At 38.6% G+C, this 16,500-nt stretch overlaps 2 protein-coding genes across 5 annotated transcripts; one reads left to right on the top strand and one right to left on the bottom strand.

The window, feature by feature from the left end:
• The first annotated feature begins 1,666 nt into the window (after positions 1–1,666).
• Positions 1,667–6,012, top strand: pcnp (PEST proteolytic signal containing nuclear protein). 4 transcript variants are annotated; one of them, XM_017457400.2, is made up of 5 exons: positions 1,667–1,770; positions 2,778–2,977; positions 3,863–3,928; positions 4,017–4,072; positions 5,495–6,012. In XM_017457400.2, the coding sequence occupies exons 1-5, from the start codon at positions 1,728–1,730 to the stop codon at positions 5,601–5,603; spliced, it is 474 nt and encodes a 157-aa protein (XP_017312889.1). In that variant the 5' UTR covers positions 1,667–1,727; the 3' UTR covers positions 5,604–6,012. The 4 variants fall into 4 exon arrangements, with proteins under 4 accessions (XP_017312889.1, XP_017312890.1, XP_017312887.1 ...); XM_017457401.3 differs by having other exon boundaries at positions 1,668–1,770; positions 2,781–2,977; XM_017457398.3 differs by having other exon boundaries at positions 1,696–1,812.
• A 74-nt stretch (positions 6,013–6,086) lies between these two features.
• On the bottom strand, positions 6,087–12,879 carry mxa (myxovirus (influenza) resistance A). The gene is made up of 12 exons (NM_001200174.1): positions 12,563–12,879; positions 12,042–12,194; positions 11,664–11,818; positions 10,188–10,326; positions 9,883–10,081; positions 9,401–9,479; positions 9,192–9,314; positions 8,481–8,622; positions 8,189–8,347; positions 7,960–8,036; positions 7,548–7,814; positions 6,087–6,812 (listed from the first exon to the last, which is right to left on the bottom strand). Exons 1-12 carry the CDS (start codon positions 12,750–12,752, stop codon positions 6,588–6,590), a joined length of 1,908 nt encoding a protein of 635 aa, NP_001187103.1. The 5' UTR covers positions 12,753–12,879; the 3' UTR covers positions 6,087–6,587.
• Positions 12,880–16,500: the final 3,621 nt, after the last annotated feature.

Below are 16,500 nucleotides of genomic sequence, written 5' to 3' on the forward strand. Positions count from 1 at the left end.
ATCAGAATTTCAAAATCTTGTGGTGTGCGTTTCAGAGGATTTTTACAGTTCTAGTGTGGATGTCAAATGAGAAAATGAGAAAAACACAACCAATTTGTCATTTTTTGTGCACCCATACACAACCTGTTTCACATTCCAGATTTTATTAAGATAAATTTGAGTTATACACTTTATATTTTATTAAAATATGTTTAAAAAATGTGTATGTGGTAAATTAAAGTGATATTTATAAACTTTATTTATTTATATATATTTTTCTACAATTTACCACAGAAATGAAGTATGTTCATGGTCATAACGTTTGAACTGTCTGTCCAAAATTTAAAAGGTAGGCATCCCTGGATTCCCCGGGTCGAGACTAGTTCAACGAACAAACTCGACTCTATGATGCCAATCAGGTTTTCCGCCATCTTGTTTTTTGTCAAAACTATTTTTTCACTACTCTGCCTACAATTTTTGCCAAATCATTACCAAATTTGGCACATGTCATATTCAGAATAAGTTTCATAAAGCAAATTCAAAGAATGTTGAATACTCCAAATGGTTCACCTGTAATGGGCCAATGAATCTGACAGCAAAGTTGCCAAACAGCAAACAGGATGTGCTGCCAAACAGGATGTATCTCAGCAACGATTTTGGGCACTGATACAACTTGTCAGGCATCTTCAGGACCATGACCTGAGGCTATGCGACAACATTTGTGACAGCGCCACCTACTGGTCATAAGTTACAATAACATGCTAAAAATCCTTCAATCTTAGTGACATTTTTGCTTCATCAAATTTGGATCACATCATCTTGAGATCTGTCTAAACAAAAGTTATCAAAAGAACTCTGATATTCAAAACAGTTGTCCAATAACAGATTGGCAAATACGTGAAATACAAATACAAATCATTCTTGAATTCCTTTGCCTATAGTTATGGCTCGGCTTTCCTTCGATTGCTTATGCATCAATTGTAGTGTCTGTGAATGTGTGGCTCACCGTGTCCGGGTGCTTGGCCTGCAGAAATGTTTTAATATTATAATTATATTCATAAACTTTATGTAATTTTTTTACAGTCTGCAACAAAAGGTCAGTTATATTTATATTTATTTATTTATATTAATATTTTTTACAGTCTATGACAAAAATAAATTAAATTTATAAACTTTATATTATTTTCACGGGTTATTATAAAAATAAATTATATTCATAAACTTTATATTATATATTTACCGTCTACAACAAAGCATATGTTTATTAAACTTGATATAATTTTTACAGTCTAGCACTTTTTTTTTTTTTTTTACAAATTACCCTAAACAGTTAATTATATTTATAAACTTTATTATTATTATTATTATTATTATTATTATTATTATTATTATTATTATTATTATTATTATTATTGTTGTGTATTTATTATTTTTTTTATTTTTTACAAATACATTTTAGATTATTTTCACAGGCTACTACAAAAATACATTATATTTATAAACTTTATATTATATTTACTGTCCACAACAAAACATATGTTTATAAAACTTGATATAATTTTTTGCAGTCTACCACATTATTATTATTATTATTATTATTATTATTATTATTATTACTGTGTTTTTTTTATATACAGTTCCAATCCTGAAGTCGACGAGAAAACGAAGCGCATTTCATGTAACGCGCTCGCTTTGTCCCTTCTCGTCACCCGGTCCATTTCCGGAAAGTTTATTTTTCCCCCACTACAATGGCGACGGTGCAGCACCGCGGCGAAGGGCCTCGGGCTGGAGGTGAAATTATCAACGCTAATTCTCATTTTAGTACAAAGACAGGTTTGGCTGTAGCTGTTTAATTTCATTTGGGTTATAATATGATTAGATGAGAGGCCACGAATTAATCCTCAGAAAATACTCAAGATTATCGCAAGCAGCTAAATTAGCCTAGCAGGCTAAGCTAACGTTAGCTCGCCGTGTTGTGTTTGTTTGTTTATTTGTGGGGGAAGTTGGTTTTAGGGTTAGAAACTGATTTCTGTTTACAGGTTATAAGCAAAAAGCTTGGCTTTGCTTTTAATTGAGCAGTGTTTATCATTTATAGGAAATAATTGACCTCTTAACCTGCTTTTTAGCTGTGCACCTGAGCTACCAGGCTAATATAGCTAATAAGTAATGCAAGCGTAAGGCCACCAGTTTAGCATCATGCAAACACGTTTCCTCAATCAGTGTTCTATGGTTGTAATATCACACATATATCTATTATATAAACACAGTGTAAGGAGTAAAACACTTTTTTTGGGTGTGTGTGTGCTTTTATACGAAAGTAATCAAAGACAGGGTGGTGTAATGATGCCGAGTTGCTATGACAACCTTGAAGTTGATGATTTTCCTATAACAACACACCCTCAACTGTTAATTTTTTTCATCTTATACCACAGCGATTTGCCAATTAGTGGATTTAAAAATAAATAAATATTACAAGAAAAGAATGACGTGACAGTTTTTACCCATTTCCATTTACACTTTAAGTCAAGACCTTCTCTACCGACCCCTCCTTCTGCAGTGCTGTGGTATAACGTGAGGTAACCGGGTTCCACGTAAACATTAAATATTTGGCAGGGTAGATTAGTTTTGCATCAGTATGCTGATGGAGGTGGCTAGACGAGTAGAAGTTGAGCTTCTCTGCTCCTCAGCAGCACTTCTGAGCAGGTCCTCCTGACGTCCCTCGTCTTCCAGGTAACTGTAGCTCTCCTTTGGCCACCACGGCTACGGTCGCTCACCTTGGTAAGTTGTTTCGCCTCCAGCAGGAGCGGAGGAGAAGGCAAACGGTGGGAAAAGTAACACTGTCTCCAACAGCCCTGGAGGAGGAGAAGGAGGAGGTCTCGGGAAACGGCCAGCCAGCAAGGACGAGCTCCAGAACCAGTCGGCACCTCCTAAAATCCCCAAACCGGGCGTCAGTAGCGCTAAGAAGGCTGCTCCTATTTCCATCAAGCTAGGAGCTAGTGTGAGTAGTCCTAGGATGAAGAATAGTAATAATAATGCTTGTTAGCTGACCCTACATTCAGTCAGTCATCTTGCTTGTAGTTTGGTTCTTGTGGGCGTGGCCTATATTTCCGTATTTAGTTCTGTCGTAGTGATGTATAGCTTCTAATGTTAACTAGCGGTTAACTAATTGCAACTAGGAACTTATGTTGTTTGAAACGTCAGCTCACATGCCTCCGTAGGATTGGTCATCATTGGTTGGATTTGTTCCACGTTACGCATTATAGCTAATTTGCATAGAATTGCGTAAATCTTGATTTAAAGGTGCATTCAGCGAGTTTAGTCTTTTAGTCCGTCCAAAGACGACCCCCCCCAAAGGTCTCTAACTGTTAGATGGGTTCAACAATTTGAATAATTCCCACCCATGTTGACGAAGCTCCACCCCCAGAGCTTACCACAGCTTAATCTTTTGTTTGTTTGTCATCATGTTCTAGATATTGTACAAGTAATGTTAGATGTAAATGTCGTGGTGTCGATGAGCCGACTCCCAGAACGAACGAGCGGCTTGTTTACATTTCACGGTTTTCAAAATCGCGTTTTTAACTGTTAAAACGTAAGCTTCGTAGCTAGCTAGGTCTAGAAAAGAAAGGGCTCGTGTAGACAAGTTGATGCTCGACATTCATTTAAAGGTTTCTTTTTAGTCATCATAATATTATTTAATTCATTATCTTGCTAAAGCCAGCTGCTGTAGCTGGCTAACGGAGTTCAGCCCGCAAACTTTACGACTCACCAAGCCGACTGCTAGCGTTAGCAAACAGACGACTAACAACTCTGATGGATAACCGCTTGACTGTCTGTCTGAAAGCGTGTACATGTTGTGCCCCCCCCCCCCCCCCCCCCCCCCCAGAAACCGAAGGAAGCAGCGCCCATTTTACCCTCCAAAAAACCTGCGTCTGTTTTCGATGACGATGACGTGAGTAATTTCTCATGAACAGAGACATTAAGGTGTTACGAGATTAGGATTAGCCGTTGACATAAAATGCTTCCGTCTGTCCTTATAGAGTGAACCAGAGGAGATGCCTCCAGAAGCGAAGATGAGGATGAAGAACATTGGAAGGTTTGTGTATATATATATATATGTGTGTGTGTGTGTGTATGTATGTATGTATATATATATATATATATATTTTTTTTTTTTCTCGCTATAGTTATTAAAATCCATATTTCTTAGGGGGCCAAGCACTTATTACGCTTTCACCACAATTGGATTCTGTGGCAGCCTGTGGAATGGAAGTTTTGCCACTGTCTTAGAGGACAGTCTCAGCTGTCGTAGTTTATGCCACGCAAGCTCTCTAGCACCACCAATAGGGCAAAATTGGACATACTTTTACATTAATAACTATGCAACGCCATGTCTTACAAGTGAGATACCACTTTGCTCTGATCCTTTGGATCAAGCCGAGTTCAGAATTAACCATGATGTTAATTACCGCCATGTCAGATTTAGCATCATTTCAAATTGCTTACGAATTTTGTCCGATCATCACCAAATTTGCATCCAAACATCACGAGAAAAAAAGATTTTTAATATACGATACAATTTGTCCAAAACCAGTTTAACAGCGAAGCCGGCAAACAGGAAGCGCGAGGACATATCTCGTTAGGGGCATGACGTATTCCGAAAGAATACTTTTGTAGGACATGATCGTAAAGGGAGCGCAAGATGTTTTTCTTTTGTGAGTTCGCCTCCAGGTGGCACTGTAGTTCACAAACCCGTAAATCCGCTCATAACTTTTGAATCATCTCAAGGTTCTTGTTTTTCTCAAAGACGCTTGAGCGTTCCTGATGGAAGGAGTTTGCAATTTGTGAAACAAATTCATTTAGGGGTGTACTCACTTTTGTTGCCGGCGGTTTAGACATTAATGGCTGTGTTGAGTTATTTTGAGGGGACAGCAAATGTACACTGTTATACAGCTGTACATTTGCTACTTTACATTGTAGCAAAGTGTCATTTCTTCAGTGTTGTCACATTGAAAGATATAATCAAATATTTACAAAAATGTGAGGAGTGTACTCACTTTTGCGAGATACTGTGTGTGTGTGTGTGTGTGTGTGTATATATATATGTGTATATATATATTTTGTGTGTGTGTGTATATATATGTATATGTTACTCAATGTTAAGAGGCATGATTTAGACTTCATTTGCAATCTGCTAGGAAACAGGAACTTGGGTGATATCTCAGAAGCAGTTGGACGTTTTGCCTTTGAATTTAATATTTAAGATCTCCTTGGTGGATCTTAAAGTATCGATGGTCCCAATGGCTTTTGGTCTTCCTCTGTCGCTAAAGGGCGGAGATGGAAAGTGTTTTGCCTCCTTACTCGCTGCTTGCAGCTATACTTGGTTCCCAGACTGCTAGATTTAATAAACTAGAATTAAATGCAACAGGAAGAAAAGTGGAAGATTACAGTTATTTTATTTGATATGAATTACATTGGGTTTTTTTGTGTGTTCTGTCATTTTGCGGTGTTATTACAGGGACACCCCGACTTCGGCGGGCCCCAACTCCTTCAACAAAGGAAAGCAAGGATTCTCTGACCACCAGAAGCTCTGGGAGAGGAAGCTCAAATCACAAACGGACAAATAACTCCCTACGTTATAACCCTCGTTGTCTTTTTTGTTGTTTTTTTTCGACAGACTTTTGTAAAATATACATGTACATACGTGATGAGACTTCGCCACTCCGACACCACTTTTTAAAGTGTGATTGTTTTTGTTTTGCTTTTTTAACCACAGAATCATAGCCTTTCATTAATTTATGTTGGTGATTCGTATTTTTCTCCTGATGTACCACAGTTAGCATATTTGATCAATTGTAGTACCAAATACCAATTAGATGGACATTATTAGCAATAAGGAAGTAGATTTATAAGACGTAGAGTTCCTGATGCTGATCAAACACGTGTTGTGGTTAAAGTGTACGGAGTAAGAATGTGTGTTCTGTGTTGTGTGGCGGTTTCTTTGAGAAAGAGGATTAAACCTAAACGATAAGACGAGGCCGTGTCTCGTTTCATTCAGTCACTCCTTTCACGCTTGTCTTCGGAAACACGATTTCTTCACATAAGAACAGTTTTTTAAATTTATTTTTTAAATTATTATTTCAAATGTTTAGGTACAGACTCCAGACTAATATACTCAGAAATGACACTCCGGATAAACCGCTAAGCCAATATTGAGAAACGCTGTCTCTTCATATACTCCAAGTCATGAGTATCACAAGAGTGCGCTGTTTCAATGGAATTTTCTCGGGTATGTTCTGGCGGTTTTAAAATGACTGATGCGGCAAGAACACTGGAAATGAACTCGACAAATGAAATACTGTAATATGCGTCACTTATAATGAAAATATCTTTCAATATTATGATGTACTATGTTGACTATCATTTAACCGTACATTGGAGTAAGTGAACAGTATATCTTGATATTGGCAATAAATACATCTACATACTGGAATAATAATAATAATAATAATAATAATAATATTATAAAGGCATTTCTGCCTTTATAATTGATTTGTTGGGAGTGCGTATCGCTTGCTTCTAGTGATTAACAAAATACACATTACATGACTCTAAAACTTGACCAGGTAGTTGCGGGCCTCCATCAGACGCTTCTGGCGGCTTTGCAGGTTGTTGCGTTTGTTCCCGATGTCGTGATCTTCTTTCAGCAGGTGATCTATGGCGTTTTTGTCCTGCATGAGCTGTAGCATTTCTCTCTGCAGCTGCGCCGCCGACTCCTGCAGCAGCAGGTACCTGATCACCAGCGGCAGTTGGTCGGCCAGACGCTTACTCGCGATCTAAACGTGTCCGATTAAGACAAAAAATATTCTAATTAAACTCATAGCTCTAGTGCAAAGCTAAGGAAGCAAAAGTCAGAGATGTACCAAACCAGATTTAGCCAATTGGGCTAACACTACCTGAAGCTAGCTTTGAATGGTTATTTATAGTGCTAACATGTTTAATCAAAGTGTACAGTCGTATTATAATGTAAAGATAAAAGGTTACGCGTTACTTGAAACTTTAATAAATAACCATCATTCTTCAATTGGCTCAATACAACTGGCTTTTAGGTGGTGTTTGGCATGAGTAACGTGCTACGTTGATGCGTTCTTGTTCACAATTGCCAGTAACTGCATATTAGATTAAAATTCTAGTAAATTGATCAAAAAATAAATTTAGTTAAAATAATAATAATACATTGCTTCTGGAGGATCACGAGTAGTCACACGTTTGATATAATAACGATTCAGGTTGGACAGTAGGGCTAATGCTACAACTTTTTGCTAGCATCTTTTGGCAAACTTATCAACTATGATTTGCAATTTCTATGTTCCCAAAATACTTCATTTCTGAGTAGTAACCCGGCTAACAAAATGCTAGCCTTTTATATCCTTGAAGAAATAGCAATAACGAACAAGAGTTCTCTCATATTTCCCTGAGAAATGTATTTATAGGCTAAGCCTATACATTAAAGTTGTAATGTAGTATGAGGTTACAACAGGCACCAGTTAGCATAGCTAATAACCACTTACGCTGTAGTAGGATTTGAGGTGGCGCATCAGTTCCTCGAGAGTAGCTCTGTTGTTGGAATGATTGTATAAACTACATGAAATGCTGTAAGAATTCGGCAATATGCCAACTTTTTGTCTCTCTCCTTCTTCCTCCTTGACTTTCAGCGTGCTCAGGGTGTCACTGTACATGCTGTCTTGGGTGTAGATGATCAGCTCCATCTTAAACTGAGTCCTCAGCATTGTTTCGGCCTCCGACTCCTTCACCTGCTTGATGCACTCTATCTTGGTCTGGAGGAACAATAAAGAACCATCACAACCATGACATGCATGAGGATCGACTATTGTATTAGGCCTTTGCTTCATGTTTATCGTATATTGTCAAATGGTGCTCGTGGTCCAGCTGATGTTTGTTGGTGTAAATATGAGGATCTACCTTTGCCATTTTCAGGAGATTGGGGAAACCCAAGAAGCTGTTTTGAGCCAGTTGGATAAAGCCCTTCCGAATGAGATCTAAAAACAGATGGGGAGATCTCGGTCAATACAACTTCCTGTAATAAATGTTGATACAAACACCAAAGGAAACCCAGAATACGATTAGGATCTGTGGAAGTATGAAAGTCTTTCTCTACTTATGTGTCTTCAATCAAGTTCATGCTGTATACCTGAGATTTCCTTCAGCCTCCTGATGGCAGGTTCCTCCAGCTGCTTGATCTGGTCCTTCACTATCACCTCAAAGGTCTTGTAGTTGATGAATCCTGGGAGTTCCCTGCCTCTGTATTTTTCCTCATACTCGTTCACTTCCTTCTCAATCCTGCTCTTGACTAGAAAAATAGTTTAAGGATTTCTTTCATATACAGCTTAAGCTTATCACCGTTCTATTACAATTCTGTGAAAGCAGGGGGGCCAAGCACCATGTCCCGAATATCTGCGATACGTTATCACTGCACTACTCACACGTCTCTCCTGAGTCGTCCAGATGCATCTTCCACAGCGCAAACTGCCTCCGCAGGCTCGAGAAGATGTTGAGATGTTGGATGTTCTTCAGCTCCTCTCCGGTCGTGAGGTTAATGGTGTCCTGAGTGAACGCTGTAACTTTCTAATATGCACCATAAAAAAAGAAAATACCGAGATATTGTAGGAAAGCCACACAACTCTGGCAAGGCCAGTTTTATTGTTTGCGCTATATGTTGAAGACATTTGCGTTTGAGATCAAAAGATGAAGACGAGACGACAAGATCGGAATTTCAGCTTTCAGCATTTCCTCATATTTACATCTTGACGTGTTAAACAACTTAGAACACAGCACCTTTTGTTTGAACCCGCCCATTTTTTCAAGCGATTTTTCAAAAATATTAGAACACGTGACTGCTCAGGAGTGTCCTGTTAGATTGATTGTTTAAAGAATTAAAAGCTCTGAATGTCTACCCTGGGTTTCACCTGTGAAGACTGCATTTGTTGTTTAAAAAGGATAAACCAACATGAAGACCAGAGAGCTGTCTATAGGAGAAAAGCCAGCCATTTTGAAGCTGACAAAAGCAGGAAAATTGGACATTGGGCATAGCCAACCAGCGAACATCCATAGGTGTTTTTAAGTTGATTTGTTGTTATTTCAGTGTGCGGGAACATCACGTTTGAGCTTGCATATTTGGATTGTGTATAACTCACGTCAATCAGGAAGCAGATCCTCTCCGCTGGTTCTGTAGGAGGCCCTGAGCCATAGCGATCTAGTTCAGCCTGAGAGTCAGCCAACTTAATATCAATCTGCTCCTCCAGTCGTGGCAGAGATAGCTAACCACACACACACACACATTTTACCACCAGAATGGATTGTTTACTACACAATTTGAGGGATCGTGGAACAACGCTATTTTTACCTCAATGTGATGCACGAGTTCGAGTGTGAGTTTCTCAGCCAGGTTGGGAATGGTGGCCATGCCTTCCTCATACAGTGTGCTGTAAAAAAACAAACAAAAAAAATATGTAAAGGAATAATGGACTTCTCAAAGAAAAAAGTAATTATGTCAGTAATTAAGTAATTAAATTTTATATTCAAATATTATGTACATGTAGTTAATTAAATGTATTCCTCATTTGATTAAAATTTTGTAATGGTAAAATATAAAGCAAACAAAAATTTAATCAAATATGAACATTTAACACTTTTTGAATGAATTAATCACATATAGGTTAATTAATATATTTAAACCAAAATTCATGGAAGTGTATTAAGAGCTCAAATAATGTAAATATTCTCAATTGTTTCCAAATAGTACTAGTTTTACTAAATGATAAATCTCAGTTCATTATCATTTCAACAAAATGTTCTACTCGTCCCTCGTGAAGTCAAACATGGCACCTGAAATGTGGGTGGTCTTTAAAGAAGTCCTTCTCCTTCTCGGTGGCTTCGTGCAGAGAGACGCGGTCCATGATCTCCTTCTGCCCTCTGCACCTGACGATCATGTAGCCTTTGGTGAGGTAAATGATCTCGTTATGGATGATGGACACCACCGTCTCCTCCGTGCCTTTATCCACCAGGTCAGGCTTCGTTAGGATGCCTGTTATAATCAACACAACACACACACACACTTATACAAGCTCGATAAAGGCATCTTATGCATGTGGGAAAGTTCTCTATGATACTGATGAAAAGGGTGCACAGACCGAGGGTTCTCTCGCCATTTGGATCAACTTCCTGAGCCATCTTCAACGCTTCAGTAGTGGCGATGTCCACGTTACTCGGCACCACCACCAGGTTGATGGTTTCTTGCTTTGTGATGAACTTTTTGATCAGCCTCTTAATCTGAATGAAAGTCGTTAGTGTGTATAACGGTATGTGTATAACTGTAATTAGGGATGTATCAGAACCGTTGTGGTATTCGTTGATCGGATTGGGTTGCACTTTGGAAAAGTTCCTCTGCACAGCTGTTAAGTACACCAATACACCATATGCTGAATTTATATCTCACCTAACCAGCTTTACTGAGGTTTGCTTGGGCTGTGTGTTACTAGCATTGTACTGTAGGACCTCTGATTGCATTTCCTTATCTAGTTATCTAGCATTTGTTCATGTTAGTTAGTTATAGGTACATTAAGATACCAGTAATACCTACAAAAGAAAGACAGGAAATCGAAATACATAATAGACTTGACTAAAAAGGAAAAGAGATGCATTCTCGAGCAAGATGGAGAGCAAACAATTCCACCTGGTCCATCAAGTGAGGGTGAACATACACCAGAACATACCAGAACAGAGAAGGGACAGTTAGAAATGGAGCTTGACACAAATAACCTGCTGAAGGTGGCAGAGAGGCTTGTGTTGTGATTAAAACAGAAGAACCTGCATGTACCAAGAGTGTGCTGTGTGTAATGGGGAGGAAAAAAAAAAGAGGCCCCACGCATTCATGTCAAGGACATTGGGAGAAACAACCTGGAACAAATGGGCCATGAAATACCATAGGGCACAACTGAAGAGCTTTTGGAAATATTTGAAAAAGACAGATACATTTTGGGGCGTCCCAGAATTGTGCAATTGTGTCGTATAGACTACAAAGGGTAGTGAATCGTTCTGTTCCATCCCTCTCTCAATGACACATGGCTCTGCCATTATTTGTTCAGAGCTAAAACCTGCTCTTCAGGATTGCAAGTGGGCAAAAACTGCGCTTCATTAGTGATGGGCCAACAATGCAGTATCAAGGAAAGAAAACCTTGTGTCAACATTTCCATTTCAGGTGGTTTTTATAGCAGTTAACTGGAGTTTTCTGGAGGCAGGCCATGGGAACGGCCCTGCTGATGTGGTTGGAGCAACTATCAAGAGATCAGCCGATTCTTTAGTGGCTAAGGGCATTGACCTTGCTAAAATCCTAAATCCAATGCTAAAATCCTCTTTGAAACACTTCCACATTTTCACTTAGGGGTGTACTCACTTTTGTTGGCAGCGGTTCAGACATTAATGGATGTGTGTTGAGTTATTTTGAGGGGACAGCAAATTTACACTGTTACACATGCTGTACACTCACTACTTTACATTGTAGCAAAGTGTAATTTCTTCAGTGTTGACACATGAAAAGATATAATCAAATATTTACAACAATGTGAGGGGTGTACTCACTTTTGTGAGATACTGTAAATATGCTTTACCTGTTCTCCGATGTTCTCCGGTTGGCCTTTGACTGCCACACGGGCAATACCAGGCAGATCAATGAGCGTGAGGTCTGGAACATCAGCTGACGTTACTTCCAGGCTGATGAGCTCGTCGCTGATGCCCACGCCGACCCCAGCCATATGGTCCTGAGCTAAAAAGGGCATGCACATAAGCCAATAACAGTCACATATCTAGGTGAATTAAAGTGCATGACTAAGTAAAAGTACTTAGCTAACATTAAGGAATACACGCAAACTGTTGGAGACAGTAATGTTAAAGCCCAAACAAAGCTAGCTAGCATTCGCGAATACATCCAAACAGAGTGATCTCGCTAGCAGGAGTGGGAAAAAAAAGGGTTTGAAGTGGTGCCCTACCTTCTCTAATCTTTTTCTCCACGTCTGCTGGATTTTGGATCTCTTCTTCATAATCCTCATCGTGATCTTTCTTGTACTTGATCTTTCCATGCCAGAAGTCTTCCTCTCGGCTCCTCTTCATCTTCAGCTCGAGTGGACATCTCGTCACGATACCTGCGTGCGTGGACACAATCAGAACGTTTGTCAGCACTCAGGTGGGCGGTTCCAGGTGGGATAAATTGTAACCGGGCTACAGTGAAGCTAGCTCGTTAAGGTCATACATAAGAACACAGGTCATTTTCACCCTTCTGTTCATTCATTCATTCATTCATTCATTCATTCATCCATCCACTTATCCCACCATCCTCCCATGGATATCCCCTGTGCTTTAGTTTTGGTTACAGGAAATACAAAACTGCATATTCAAACCACATAACCTATCCCTTCTTTCATCCTTCATCCATCTTTACATTTGGGGAGGTTCAGATAAAGTTAAGAATAAAATAAATAGTATTTTTTAATGTTGACCCATGGTGTCTCACCACTCCCGCGGGGCAGAGCGACTCCGGACAGCGCCTCCAGCACCGAGCTCTTCCCCGAGCTCTGGTCTCCGATCACGGCGATGGCTGGAAGCGCGAGGTCCTTCTCCACACCCAGCGCGCGCAGAGAGTCGATCAGGTCGATGCACGGGCGCACCTTCTCCTCATACTGCTCACTCAGGCTCGCGCTCATCTTTGACCGCTGAGAAACTCGGCAAATAAGTATTAATTACTATTAACAATTAGATCATATTGTTCTCGTTTGGAGTCTGAGCTACAGTATATCGCAGCCTTGTTTCCACTGTGTTTCTTGTGAAACCGAAACTCGCACACCAGGATGCTCTATTTATCATCCAAATCCAACGAATCGGTTCTTTCCACATGATTCATCTAACGGAGTCGATCCCTGGAGTCGCTTACAAACAAACATATTAAAGCCCTTTTTTTAGTCAAAGGCTAAAAACAAAATATTGTTAGCTTATATAGACTCGTCATCATAGGTGTTTTCCACTGTAGCAAATCATACACAATAAAACTCGACTCACGTATATAGCTTTGCTTTAAAGAATCGATTCAGTGTGAAGAATCGAGTCTTTTTGTGTGCTAAAAGCCCGAAAACGAAAGAAAGCGCAGGTTTTTTGTCTTTTATTAGGTTTCGTTTCATGGTAAGGTTCCACAGTAAAGGTCAGGTGTCTGGTTAGCCTGGTTTGACCAAAATTACGAGTTTTTTTTTTTTTTTTTCTTTGCACACTTACATATATTTGGGTAATATTTGGTTAAAAGTAGCGAGTGTGTACAAAATTACATCAAATGTAAAGCTACAAAGTACTCACTGATTAAACATGCTACATAATGCTGGGCAAATGCCACGAATGAGAAGTTTTATAGCATACAATGTGTAGTTTTTTTTGTTTTTCGTTTTTACATTGTCACTCGTATGTTAAAGGTGCAATGGCCGCTTTTTCCCCTTACCAATATTGTGAATAAGATGGAAAATATGTAGATGTGTGTGTACACATCACACACACACACACACACACACACACACACACACACACACACACACAATGGTTTAAGCTGTGACCTCAGGGGTCCTCAGAAGTCCTGTTTGTGTTTACATGGTTATCCAGTCAGCCATTTCATAAACACGCCCTCGCACCCCTTCACTCCGCACCCTCGTGATCATTCTCATAAATCATTAAGAGATTAATTTTTCATGTTTTTTTGTGTTATATAGTGCACTTTATCACTGTTAGAGATCGAATCTTGACAAAAGTTGAGAAATCTTGCCTAAGGCACCTTTAAATGAACATTGTAGAACTTATTGCACAAAAAGCACGGTCTCTATTAAACACTAGATGGAGCTGTTGGCCATTGATTGTGTTTAATGGAATGTTAGTGCAATCAGTAAGTATTAAATAGATAATAATATTGAAATCACGCTAATGGGCACAAAGCATCCAAATGAGAATATATAATAAATATAATATCGAGGTAATTAGTCTAGGCTACATAAAGGACTTTTTGTTAGGATACATGGCATCATGGACTCTATCAAATATCAACAGATATTAAATGAAAACCTGACTGTCTCTGCCAGAAAGCTTCATATGGCCGTGGTTGGATCCACAGATCTTCCAGCAGGACAGTGATCCAAAACATACATCAAAATCAACACAAAAATGGTTTACTGACCACAAAATCAAGGTCCTGCCATGTTCATCCCAGTCCCCTGACCTGAACCCCATAGAAAACCTGTGAGGTGAACTGAAGAGGAGAGTCCACCAGCATGGACCTTGAAATTTGAAGGATCTGGAGAGGTTCTGTATGGAGGAATGGTCTCAGATCCCTCACCATGTATCCTCCAACCTCATCAGGCATTATAGTAGAAGATTCAGAGCTGTTATCTTGGCAAAGGGAGGTAGCACAAAGTATTGATTAAAAGGGTGCCAATAATTGTTACACATCTATATTTAACAAAGTTTTTTTTTTTTTTTTAATAAACCTGTATTTTGTTTGCAATTGTTTGATATCCATGAGAGTAGAGTATTTTTGTGATTTTTTTTTAAAGAAAATATCAAAAGTTTAAACAATAAAGACAATTTTTCATAGCCTTCTTTGCTCATATTTAGAAAGGGTGCCAATATTAGTGGAGGACATTGTATACATCGGTAAGGAAACTCATCTGCCCTATCAGAATGTCATGTTTTATGTCATTTATATATATTTTTGTTTTTGGTGCAAGAAAAGGTGTACATGAACAGTAACTGAGGGACTTCTGATGCAGGGTACGCAAATACATGTTAACAATGTGTGCATTTTACATTTCCATTCAGATGTCTGTGTCATGCCTAATAGGCCAGACAAGTTCAAATATGATATGGGAGACTGTAGACACATAGAACGGTGTGTAAATAGTATGTTAATAATTATCTAACAGACATACTAATCATTATTTTTAGAATATTTGAATATTTTTGTTTTTATTTTGCAAATGCACCTACTTTGTAGAATGTAAATACATTTCCAGGTTTTTAAAAAATGCATCTGTGATCTGCAATCATGCGTCATTTCAGTGCATGAGTTACTGCTTTATTATGAACAGGAATTTCAAGATTCTGTCACGTACCACTGAGTATGACAGCGTGTCAATGCCCTTTCTAAGTATAGCTCTAACGCAAAAGATATAGAATAACATCAATTACCGTAGCACGTTTTATAAGTGTTTGGGATGTAATTTCATACCCTAATTGCTAGATATTCTGGACTAACTGGAGCTTGTGTATACACCTATTGGTTCACCCAGACAGCAAGGTGAAATGATAACAAAAGTCCAACATAGAAATCATGAACTGGTTGATGAGTCATGTAATGACATTATATTTCTTATATAGTTTAGCAGTGTTTCTGAGATGAAAATGTAGTTGCGGTAATATTATTTACATGAGATTCAAATGAGAGACTGGGGTCAATAATCCCACCAAGTCTTTCACTGCACTGCTGCTAATGATGTAACTGAAAGGCCATCCAGAGTGAGAACATATACAGAAAGGTTACTTCTAGCTGCCTGTGGCCTTAGTAGAAGTACTTCTTTTTTGTCAGAAGTTACTCAGCCTCCAGTGTCTTATGTCCTCAACATTATTAAGCTGATGTCCCTCATCTGGCATTGTTGAAACATACAGCTGCGTCTCAGCAGCACAGCAGTGGAAGCCTATACCATGCTTATGAATATCTGTATTCAGAGGTATCATACAGGAAAATAAGCAGACACCCAAGGATTTATAATATATAAATATTTACTGATAAATAGATGGAATCAGCAGCACCATCAAAGAGACAATCTCCCAGATGAAAACTCATGGTGAACTTTTGCCAGTAGCCAGCACCTCCTGAGACACAGTGTGTCAGCCAATTGTTCTTAATGAACTTATTCATCTCAGGCACGTCTTGATGTCAGGAATTTGTTTCTTAAAATGTGTTTAATTAGAAAGTTTGACATGTTCAAAAGCTCTAGCTCCTCAGCAATATGTATGGAAATATTCCAATTTGACATTATACTTCAAAAATTGATGTTAAAATGTTTTGCTGGTGTGTAACATTAAAAAAAAAGACTTTGCATCTGTTGTCATTAATATGATTTCTGTTTTGATCCTTACTTTATTAAAACTGTTATTGTTCAGTGGCTGGGTGAATTCATTATTATTATATTGTTGTTCTAGATTAATAATGATTAACCAGAGAGAGAAAAAAACCTTCATAAAATCCCATTTGTATATGTATTTCTAGGCCCTCTCTTACTTACATATACAATATGCTTTATACAGGTGGGTGTTGAACTTTCGTGGGGGGTGGGGGTGGGGGGGTTTAACAATAACCTTATTGTTATAATTACCTATAAGTGATACACTTGCTTTTTCCATGCCCATGCTCATAATGCATTA

This window comes from Ictalurus punctatus, chromosome 26 (assembly GCF_001660625.3).
Source record: "Ictalurus punctatus breed USDA103 chromosome 26, Coco_2.0, whole genome shotgun sequence".
NCBI lineage: Eukaryota > Metazoa > Chordata > Actinopteri > Siluriformes > Ictaluridae > Ictalurus > Ictalurus punctatus.

What these genes read in the sequence shown, in the direction of transcription:
- mxa (NM_001200174.1), bottom strand. Translation starts at nt 12,752, where the DNA reads ATGAGCGCGAGCCTGAGTGAGCAGTATGAGGAGAAGGTGCGCCCGTGC. An exon ending in AAAGACCACCCACATTTCAG is followed by an intron (nt 9,480 to 9,882) that starts GTGCCATGTTTG and finishes GTTTTTTTACAG; the next exon opens with CACACTGTATGAGGAAGGCA. An exon ending in ACCTCAAATCCTACTACAGC is followed by an intron (nt 6,813 to 7,547) that starts GTAAGTGGTTAT and finishes GGACACGTTTAG; the next exon opens with ATCGCGAGTAAGCGTCTGGC.
- pcnp (XM_017457398.3), top strand. Translation starts at nt 1,728, where the DNA reads ATGGCGACGGTGCAGCACCGCGGCGAAGGGCCTCGGGCTGGAGGTGAA. An exon ending in CTGTTTTCGATGACGATGAC is followed by an intron (nt 3,929 to 4,016) that starts GTGAGTAATTTC and finishes CTGTCCTTATAG; the next exon opens with AGTGAACCAGAGGAGATGCC. An exon ending in AGGATGAAGAACATTGGAAG is followed by an intron (nt 4,073 to 5,494) that starts GTTTGTGTATAT and finishes GTGTTATTACAG; the next exon opens with GGACACCCCGACTTCGGCGG.